The 10,426-nt window shown below is 38.9% G+C and overlaps 2 protein-coding genes across 2 annotated transcripts; one reads left to right on the top strand and one right to left on the bottom strand.

The window, feature by feature from the left end:
• Positions 1-3,113: 3,113 nt before the first annotated feature.
• On the top strand, positions 3,114-6,702 carry zgc:163080 (TMEM14 family protein). The gene is made up of 5 exons (XM_012877889.3): positions 3,114-3,245; positions 3,794-3,876; positions 3,962-4,063; positions 6,209-6,296; positions 6,389-6,702. Exons 2-5 carry the CDS (start codon positions 3,807-3,809, stop codon positions 6,429-6,431), a joined length of 303 nt encoding a protein of 100 aa, XP_012733343.1. The 5' UTR covers positions 3,114-3,245; positions 3,794-3,806; the 3' UTR covers positions 6,432-6,702.
• A 180-nt stretch (positions 6,703-6,882) lies between these two features.
• Positions 6,883-9,450, bottom strand: gsta.1 (glutathione S-transferase, alpha tandem duplicate 1). Its single transcript, XM_012877875.3, has 7 exons — positions 9,342-9,450; positions 9,137-9,258; positions 8,995-9,046; positions 8,638-8,770; positions 8,423-8,558; positions 8,222-8,347; positions 6,883-7,727 (listed from the first exon to the last, which is right to left on the bottom strand). The coding sequence occupies exons 2-7, from the start codon at positions 9,221-9,223 to the stop codon at positions 7,587-7,589; spliced, it is 675 nt and encodes a 224-aa protein (XP_012733329.3). The 5' UTR covers positions 9,224-9,258; positions 9,342-9,450; the 3' UTR covers positions 6,883-7,586.
• Positions 9,451-10,426: the final 976 nt, after the last annotated feature.

Raw genomic sequence — 10,426 nt, 5'->3', positions numbered from 1 at the left:
GACAATCTTATGTCGTCTCTTAACCACTACCATACTTGTGATTTAGTTTACTGAACCAAGCTGAGTGTTTTTCAAGGCTCAGGAAACCCTGCAGTGTTTCGAGTTAATTAGACGATTCAAGTGATTAGTTGAATAGCCTACTAGTATACTTTTTCACCATATTCTAATATTTTGAGATAGGATATTTGGGTTTCTTAAGCTGTAAGCCATAATCAGCGATATTAAAACAATAAAAGGCTTGCGATATTTCAGTTGATTTGTAATGAATCCAGAATGTATGACATTTCATGTTTTTTTAATTGCATTACAGAAAATAAAGAACTTTATCACAATATTCTAATTTTCTGAGACAGTCCTGTATGCTGTCGAGCTTTGCAGCTCCCTTAGGGTTACCTTTGGTCTCTGTGCTGCCTTTCTGATTTATGCCGGTGAAGATTCTCAGTCATCCAGGTCATCTCACATTTGTATTGAGAAAGCTTTCTGGATGGGAAGAGAAATGTCTTCAAACTTCGGAAAACAAAAAGTCCAGTTGTTTTGTTTTTTTTGACTTTCTTTGGAAGCCTCTCTGATCAATGCCCTCCTTGCTCAGTCTTGGCAGGTTTGTTTTGGTACCAGGTGTTTTTCATTAGAAAATTATGGATTTGATGGTGCTCCAGGGGAACATCAGAGATTTGGATATTTTTTTATAACCCCACCCTGACTTGTACTTCACAAAAACTTTGTCCCTGGCTTGTTTGAAGAGCTCCTTGGTCTTCATGGTGTGATGCCTCTTGCTTAGTGGTGCTGCAGCCTCTGGGGCCTTTCAGAAAAGTTTATTCTGTCAGATGATATGACACTTAGATTGCACACAGGAAGACTTTATTTCACAAATTGTGACTTTTGAAGGTAATTGGTTGCTGCAGAACCTTAGAGGTTTCATAGCAAATGGGTACATATGCACATTCTAATTTTCAGTTTTTATTTTTTTATTTATTCTTTTTTAATATATATTAATTTCACTTCACCAACTAAGATTCTTTTATCCAGATCCAGCACATAAAATAAGATATAACACATTCACAAGGAGGGTGAATGTTTGCAACTGTATGCTTACTTATATTACTGCACTGAAAAATAAAATAAAATTGAATGTAAATGTTATGAAACATCGCTTATGGGTGCAAAAGGGAACACACGCTATATGGAAGAGTGGACACTTAAAACTACGTTGAAGCCCTTTTTGATTACATTTGTGAATCAACACAAGAACCCCCATTCCTTCAGAGAAACCCTGGTGGCAGCGTCACGCTGTGAGGCTGCTTTTCCTCATATGGGTGTGGCTTTTATTCTGGGGTGATGCACTTATTAGGAGCTCCAACAAAAATTAAAATACAGTTCATTCCATGTTTTTCCTCAGCAAATCCAAACATACAGCCAGATCAACACAAGAAGGGGTTCATCAGAAAAAAGTTACAGTTATGGAAATGATCTGTCAGCATCAAGGAATAAAACCTACTGATTGTCCGTGTGGCCTCCTGGAGAGGCTCTGGAAGAGATGTCCTCACAATCCAGTTGACTTGGGGATTTTTTGCAAGATTGAGTGAGCAAATATATCTCAAGGCATAATAAACAATCTATTCCTTACCAAGTCTCAAAATTAGATCCACATAGCCCCGGATGAACAAGACGCGATTGTTGAAGTATGCCTCAGGTTTATTTCCACCACACCATTCATACGGAACATAAATCAAACCGCCTAAGAGGAAAATAAAGTAGGAATGGTGGAAAAATGACATTGACAATAAGTATACATTCAAATAATAATAGTTAAATAAAATGTTCACATTAAAGTTAAACTTTTAAATGCAAATTTGAAACAAAAACCCACCATAACCTTATCTTTGACTTTTACAGCATCTAGTAAATGGTGATGTTATAAGTCGGTGCTCTCTGCACATTTCAGGTTTTCAGGGAGTTTGTGCCACAGCAGAGGTTCATTAAAATTAATGCTGCCTCCTGTTGTTTAGTTGTGAACCTCTGAGGACCTGAAGGGTCTACATGCTTCCCATCGTTCAGAGCCTATAAGATCACTTTAAGGGTCTTATTTTTTTCTATTTGGATTGGTAAAATACCCTTACAGTCTAACCCGTTGAAATTAAATCCTACAATTGTTTCCCATGTTAAAACTGTAACCACACGAGACTCAGTTTTCCTTTCCAATGGAAAATAGTCCTGGACCAGGGCTTCTGTGTGTTATTTTTTGTATCTGCTTCTTCCTATCACCAGAGGTGGGTAAAACTGGGCTCAGAATGTAATAACCCTGGCAAGTTTTCCTTCATCCTGTTCACTTAACCAGGTGATTTTCAACATTAATTCCTGTCTATGCTCTGGAGCTCGCGATGCAAATGGTTAGAACTCAAACCAAGTTTACCCACCTCTGCCCATCAGTCATGGCAGATGCTTGCTCATAACAAGCCTGGTTCTGCGACCTGTTGGAAAGGAGTTGTTCTTCTCCACTGTCACCTCATACTTGCTCAGGAGAGATGAAGTCACTGACTTGGCCCAATCAGCTGGGCTTCTTCAGAGCAGTCGGCAGATGATGCAGTCCACCTGGGACAGCACTTCATAGGTACATCTCCTCGACCACCCATGACGTATTCCAGGATCCTCTTTGTGGACTTCAGCACCATCAGCCCAGTCGTCCTCCACCAGAAGCTCACCCAGCTCACAGTGCCAGCATCTTTTCCCCCACTAGAACATCAGCATCGGCGCCTCCCAGAGGTGTGTTCTCTCCCCGCTCCTCTCTGTACACAAGGTACAGAACCTCAGCAGACCTGTCCTCTAAATGTATTTTTTTAAAATTGTGTTTAATTTTTGATTTGAAGTAATGCATTGTACTTTCAAATTTCTAGCTATTAAGTTGATTTTAATACCTTTGTAATTTCAGATGTAATGTATTTTTCAGATTTGAAAAAATAAAATGTATGTAATAATATTTTTCTTTTTCGGTATAATTAACTTTTGTGTTGCACTTGCTTTGCAACACTAACGTGTCTGGACATCACCGTTAAACATATAAATAAACCAAACTTAATCTGGTTAGCAAAGAAAAACGGATCGGATGACATTACCAATTTTGCTGGACGTCAGTGAACACAACATTAACCAAAACTGCCATGCGCAGTCCGACGCGTGAGCAGCAACGACAGGAAGTACACGGACACAGATTTTAATCCGTCAACGCTGATCTTTGGTTTGGATTACAGGTGGGAGTTTCACAGCGAACTAGGAACTCTGTTTACGTAAGAGGGGAATATGTATGCGGAGAAAGCACAGTTTTAATGTATATTGATTCGCTTTAGGCTCGTTTTGGTTTGCGGTAATTTGCTTGAACGGTTGCAATGCGAACAGCGACATCTAGCTGTTAATCCTGTGTACTGCAGATATTAAACTTTGTTAAAGATTGTTAGTGAAATTAAACTTTTATTTATATATATATATATATTTCTCTCTTTCTCTCTCTCTATATATGTATATGTATGTATATATATATGTATATGTATGTATATATATATGTATATGTATGTATATATATATATATATATATGTATATGTATGTATATATATATATATATGTATATGTATGTGTATATATATATATATATGTATGTATGTATGTGTAGTTGGTGTACAAGTTTGGGACTATATGTGTTAAATGGATTATTTCATAGTTTTTGGCAGATTTTTCTACGCCTTTTTTAAAAGTGCACTGTAATGTTTACATAGATTTAAAAGGTCAATGTTCTGTTTGCAGCTCCTCACTGACAATGGACTGGCTTGGTTACGGATATGCAGCAGCCATATTTTTTGGAGGATTTATGGGGTATAAGAGAAAAGGTTAAAAGTACTCTTTTTAATTTGCCTTCATTTTAACAGGAACCCTGCCCCAGTGTTTCTCCTAACTGGCTTTAAATGATTGCAGGCAGTGTGATGTCCCTGATTGCTGGTTTAGTTTTTGGTGGAGTATCTGCTTATGGCGCCTATAACGTCTCCAATGATCCAAAAGATGTCCTGGTGTTGTTGGGTTAGTACACCTTATTCAGACTGCACACAATGGGGAAAATAATGAATGAAAAACCCAACGCTTTTCTCAGTGCATATATCTAATGGACCTGCTGATGTAAAAACCCAAGTGATCAACGCACAAAAACAAATCGACACAGATAAATTGTTAGATTAAACTTCTTAAACTAAACCGTGTGTCATAAAGTGGAATTACAGGCTAATACTCGAAAATACGTAATATGTAGAAAGGAAGCTGTAAAAGTTAATAGAAAGCCAAGAAACTGAGAATCTGCTGGGCATTTAGGAAGCCTCCTATCTGTGCCAATAATTGTAAAATAAATTAGTCCCAATTTATGGCCCATTAAAGCTTCCTGATTACCAAAGCATCACAGAAGAAGCATCTCCTGGTGGGTAACAGCCAAGAAGCCTCTCAACACATTTGCAACCTTGTTGTTGCAAAACCTATTTATGAGATCGTGATTAGACCTGTAAACATTTTCAGGGCCTATTAGATACGTACACATCCCTGTTAGGAAGCTAGTTTTATTCCATGTAAATGAGAGACCACGATCAATAAGTCCAAAACTTTCCCAATTTATGTGACACATTTCTGGCATAATTGAACTGAAGAATGAACAAAGCTGTTAATTAATTTGAAAGCAAGTAAGAGCTGCAAGAACCTGTTTGCATAAGTGTGCATACATTTAAATACATTGTTAGTTGGAGCATCTTGTAATTCAATTCCCGTATTCATGCTTGTATTTTTTCACTTATAATCAATTGTACTGAATCTGATTAACTGACATTTTCTGGCATTTGCTTATTTGCATTTGTTTTTAACTGAAGTCATATGGTTCGCTGAGAAGGTCAAGATCTCCCTAAAACAATCAGGTCTGTGTTAGAAAGCTGAAGAGGGAATCCATTTTTCCAGCAACCCAGTAAGTTCAAGCAGCGACCAGATAAACAGCAGAATGGCTTCATGAAAAAAATTAAACTTTTTGGAATCACTGAACCAGAGTCCAGAACTAAATCTGACAGAAAGTCTGTGAAGTCACCTGAGGAGGCCTATAGGCAAGAGGTGCTACGCACTAATCTGAGATTTGGAGAGCCTTTGCAAGGTAGAACAGGCAAATGTTACCAAATTATGCTACAGCATGCTGGAAAACACACACCAAAGAAGAATGAATGCTGAAATTAAAATCAAGGTCAGAGCCAGAGTGGAGAGTGCCTGTATTATCGATGGCTTTGCAGCAATCCCTCATACCCAGCATGCATGTGGTGATCTTTTACCAATTTAACTTTTTTACATCATAAAAACCTTACATTTTAAAAGGGGTGTGTGTGCACTTTTGAAAGCCACCACATTTCTAAATACTCCCAATAAGAACCAAAAGAAAAAGTGTAATCTAAATGTCCTCTTTGAGTTCTGGCCGTGAAAAGAGGCCAGTGCTGAAGAAAAACTATGCTGAAGCAGCACTTTTAAAGTACATTTAGATAAGCCAGTGAAATACTGCAACAGTAAAGTCTGATGAGGGCAATATTTAAATCTTTAAAAGTAATCACACTACAAAATAAAATAAAGTTTGGAGGTGGGAACAACACGGTGTGGACTTTGTTACAGCACTGGATGTTAAATAACTGAATTAAGGACAGGATGAATGGAGAAATCTATGAAATGAAGGTGGATTCTAAAACCAGGATGACGATGGCAAACACAGCCAAGGAAACTCTACTGCTGAAAACAAAGCTTCTAGGGTGGTTCAATGATCAACTAAATAAATTTCTGGAAAGGGCCAAAGATCAGAGTGCAGATAAGAGACCGCCGTTGCTTTGAAGATGTTAGAACCATTTGGACGAATGGGTCAGAATCACACCTGAGCTTGTGGCCAATTGCTCCGCCATGAAGGAACCTGTCATATGTAGAAAAATGTAATACATTTCAGCAATACAGAGTGTCATTTAAACAATTTATGTCCTCATTAGTGTCAATTTCTTTATGTGTGTGGGTTGTTTGGGTTTTCTTGCAAACATCTGGTGAAAAATTCACCAGATGCATTAGAAATATATTCACTGAGAAATGCTGACGCGTTAAATACTGGTTTTTCCTGCTCTGTCAGACGATTTTCTTTCATTAAAGCAAATGTGGCGTTGCGTTGTGTTTCAGCCTCCTCTGGGTTGCTGGCAGTCATCATGGGGATGAGATACAAGAAATCTGGGAAGTTAATGCCGGCAGGAATTATGTCGGGGCTAAGGTCAGGAGAAGATTGCGAAACTTGCAGCAAAGCCGATTTTGCAACAAAGAACTGGTGAGAAAAGTTTTGCTGATTGTTGTTTTGGTTTCCAGTCTGCTGATGGTGTTTCGCCTGTTGCTCCTGACCATGGTGTGACCGACCGAGCTGCACTGACGAACCTGTCTCTACAAGCAAGACTTTAGAAAAGGAAGCTGTACTACCAAGTCTATATTTCTCTGAGGGTTTTTAAAAGGGACTCATTCCTGTTCTGTTTGTGAGGCTGTGTATGATTGTAAATAATTAGCTGCTAATGAAACCTAATATACAACATTTTTTTTGTGGCAAATGCGTGTAAACATTGCAAGTACTTTATGTGTTTGTTTGCATTTTATGGGATCAATTAATAAAATGGAATATTCTGATTACATCTGTAACCTTTGAGTCTTACATGCAAATACAAAATGCTCAATAAGGAAATAAGTCTGAACTTTTACTGCAGAAAGATAAAAACAGAATTAAGAGATTCAATTTGTGCAATACATGTTTCTTTTTTATACAAAATGCTTTGTAAATGTAAAGACCTTTGATCAAAAACAGCAGTCTGGAATGTTATCTCAAACAAGTTTTAATTAGTTTAGTTTACACCTTCATGGTATTAGAAAAGGTTTCACAAATCAACAAATGTTACAAAGAGATGCACCGATCCCATACCCACATCAGATATCGGCTTCGATATTGAGTAATTAGCTCGATCGGAGATCGGGAGAATTGACGGCGATCCAGCATTCGAGTCCAGTCACATCAGTTTTTATTATCAATATCACACACAACAATACAGTTACAGTGATATAACCACTTGAATTCTATTTGAAACGCTGGTTGCGTCATAAAAGCAGAGCACGCACAGCAGCTAGCGCCAAGTCTGCTACAGACTTGCCTCCCCCCCCTCCAACAAGTCCGACTGTAACATGCAGCATCTGCAATGTGAAAATTCCAATGGGTGGGGATAAAGTTGGTAAATTCAACACCACAAACTTAAATCTCCAAAAGCACCATGCTAAAGAGCATGCAGACCATTTTTTTAAATTTATGTCAAGCTTGATGCGTTTACTCACATGTCAAGGTATGCAGTTCATTTATTTAGTATCAGATCAGCCCAGGTATCGGATTGGGAAAACTGGATCGGTGCGTCAATTTTTTTTTTTTTTGTGTTAATCTCAACATAACTCAATCACAGACGCTGACATTATGTCTGAATTAGTCATTAGTTTTTTTAATTATTATTAATTAACCGGATTATGTTGGAAGAGATTATAATGAGAGGGGTGCGGTGATGTTGAACACTTCCATGACAGTCTTGACGTAACCCTCGTCTGGCTGCGGCTTCCTCTTGCTGCCCGGCTGCAGAAACCTGCTGATGGCGGGAATCTGGGTCATCCTGCCCTGGAAAGACTGGATGGATGGGGGAAACACCAGGAATTGTCTTTAAATTCAACACAGCACAAGCAGTGACGGGTAATAACTTGTGTGGAATACAAGGAAGAAAAAAAAAGTTTCAGTGAAGCAACATACAGCACCTTGCAGAGGTATTCGTGCTGCTTGAACTTGAGCATATTTTGTAACACTCCAACCAGAAAATTGTAAGTATGTTTATGTGATTTAAAAAAAAAAAAAACACAATGTGGTGCATCACTGTGTGATGTGTACAAAAAAAAAACAAATAAAAATCTGAAAATCAGATCTAAATGGAAGGAACTTGTAGTTTTCCATCTAAACTGAGAGGACACAGCAAATCTGAGAGAAGGTGCTGATTAAGGTGGATGCAAGAAAAATGTCTATCACACACAAAACCGAGTAAGGGGCATTAAACGTTGTGATTCTAACACGGGGAACATGTGAGAAGGGGGTGTGAATACTTTTCCAAGGCACTGTACGTCCAGTCTTACCTTGAGGTTGGGGTAATCCTTGAGGATTGCAGGAAATTTCTCCTCCAGCATCAAAGTGCATTCAACCAGAAGCACATCTGCAAGGCTTAGTTTACCTCCCACCAGGTACACGGGTCCAGTCAGAGCCTGGATAGTTATTAAGAGTGTTTTAACTAGTTAATTATTAATTAGGCTTTCAGAGGTGACAGTGTTACAGCATACCTTCTCAAATACTGGCAGGTAGCGCTCTTTTGCTTTGCTCTGAATATTATCAAGTTTGGGTTTGGGGTCTGCGGTGAAGGGGAGCATCATCATCATTTCCATGAGGTCAATCAATCCCTCGGAATACATGTTTATCCTGAGGAGGGGAAGTTGAAATGTGTTGAGTCATCAAAAAGTTCAGCAGAATAAATTACTGTGACAAAGCTGGAGCGTACATGACCCGTTCTTTGATGTCTTTTCCAAAGAGATTGTACTTCTCTGCGATGTAATGCAGGATCGCTTTTGTCTGCACAAGTTTCATGCCATCTATCTCCACCAGTGGAACCTGTTGAAACAAGAGGGACCCGTCTGCAGAGAAAAACAAAGCAACAGGTCATGCAGAACACCACTCCTAGATCATATATCACACCATGGCTTATGCAAGACATATAGATGTCTCCTCCCATCACCTTTGGCACAGTGTCTAAGCATAATGCAACCATGTAGGTCATGGGTGAACAATAAAGATTAAAAGAAAAAATACAATTCAAATAGAATCCACTAATTTCTCTTATTAAAACATTTTAACCCACCATTCAGGAGTTTTAAGTACTGCTCCCTGGTCGTCAGATAATTCTCATCAAACTGTAAACGCAAAGTGATATAATGAGACATTTCATGCGCAAAGAACCATAACCAAATTGCAAATTGCTTAATATAATTATCTTCACAAACCTCCACTTCTGCAACTGTCAGAAGCCATCGGACTGACTCCATTTTTCCTCTTCCATTGAAATAGTGCAGAATAACCTTATCAGACATGGCGGCAGTGTTTTTGGATCCTAAAGTCTGTGAAACTGGAAAGAAAAAGTACAAAGAAACGCAAATATTGCTTATTTTTTAAGGAAAAGGGAAAATGGTGACGGATCAAACTTCTTACCTGCGTTCACCTAACGGCGAATGAAATCGACGTCTAACAGCGCAGTAAAGTGGCAGCAAATAAAGCAAACAAACCTAAGGCGTGTACAGCCTCTGAAGCCTGTGATTGGTGGAGGCGGGCCAATTGGAACGTGGTAAAGTTGCATATTGGCACAATGCACCATGGGTAAGACATCCAGCTGCCTTCTTTTAGCTTTTATTGTCAAATAATAAAGAGTGACGTTCACGTTTTGAACAACGTCATGTTAAGTTGGGTTAAGTAGACTTTCTACATCTGAAATTGTAACGTGAAATTTTAGAGCACAAAACCGTCAGTCGGGTTGCCATGGCTGCAGCCGTGTATATAAAGCTTTCGGCGCACATTCATTTTCGGATGTGAGGGCGATCTGGCTGCGACATCTGTCACCCCATTGATCGCTAGGGTTGATTCGGCTGATCTGGCTGGCTAGGCGGGTGTCCCCTTCCTCCCTCACTGCTCCATATGTGTCCCTCCCGAAGCTCTGCGCTCGGTGGCAGCGGACGACGTCCCCCCGCGGCGGACAACCATCCTTCGGTGTACCAGTAGCTGCGCTCCCCTGCTAGAACCTCCAAACAAGCTCAAGGCCAAAAGGAGATACGTAGGGAAGTCAAGCTCCAAGCTTCAGACACATCCAAATGCGGCGCTGCACGTGGCAGTCTGCCTTACCTTTTGACTGGTTTTAAAATAATTTAAAAAATAAAAATTTTACTTAGAGTCTTCTTTCAGTACTTTCAATCCTTTCAATTTCAGTCAGCTTCCAGTTTCCCTACTTTCCTAATCCATATCACTGTTGTATGCGCCATTATTATCTTTGGCTGTAAGTGTGCTATTAGAGTAAAATGTACTCATTCACAAATGTACATTTTCCAAAACACAGCCAGTTTTTAATACTTTCTCACAAAGAAATCTGTTAAATCTTCCAAAAAAAAAAAAAAAAAAAAAAAAAAAACTGTGATTTTCTTCTTTGTTTCTGGTTTGATGACCACCATCCCCTGGAAACCAGCCTACCTTTTATTTTATTTTTTTATTTAACTCATATTTAGGTTAATGTTACACATCACCATAGT

This window comes from Fundulus heteroclitus, chromosome 22 (genome assembly GCF_011125445.2).
Source record: "Fundulus heteroclitus isolate FHET01 chromosome 22, MU-UCD_Fhet_4.1, whole genome shotgun sequence".
Lineage (NCBI taxonomy): Eukaryota > Metazoa > Chordata > Actinopteri > Cyprinodontiformes > Fundulidae > Fundulus > Fundulus heteroclitus.
This window is presented reverse-complemented; position numbering and strand designations above follow the sequence as displayed.

What these genes read in the sequence shown, in the direction of transcription:
- zgc:163080 (XM_012877889.3), top strand. Translation starts at nt 3,807, where the DNA reads ATGGACTGGCTTGGTTACGGATATGCAGCAGCCATATTTTTTGGAGGA. An exon ending in TATGGGGTATAAGAGAAAAG is followed by an intron (nt 3,877 to 3,961) that starts GTTAAAAGTACT and finishes AAATGATTGCAG; the next exon opens with GCAGTGTGATGTCCCTGATT. An exon ending in GGAATTATGTCGGGGCTAAG is followed by an intron (nt 6,297 to 6,388) that starts GTCAGGAGAAGA and finishes TTTGGTTTCCAG; the next exon opens with TCTGCTGATGGTGTTTCGCC.
- gsta.1 (XM_012877875.3), bottom strand. Translation starts at nt 9,223, where the DNA reads ATGTCTGATAAGGTTATTCTGCACTATTTCAATGGAAGAGGAAAAATG. An exon ending in GACATCAAAGAACGGGTCAT is followed by an intron (nt 8,559 to 8,637) that starts GTACGCTCCAGC and finishes TCCCCTCCTCAG; the next exon opens with GATAAACATGTATTCCGAGG. An exon ending in ACCTGCCAGTATTTGAGAAG is followed by an intron (nt 8,348 to 8,422) that starts GTATGCTGTAAC and finishes ATAACTATCCAG; the next exon opens with GCTCTGACTGGACCCGTGTA.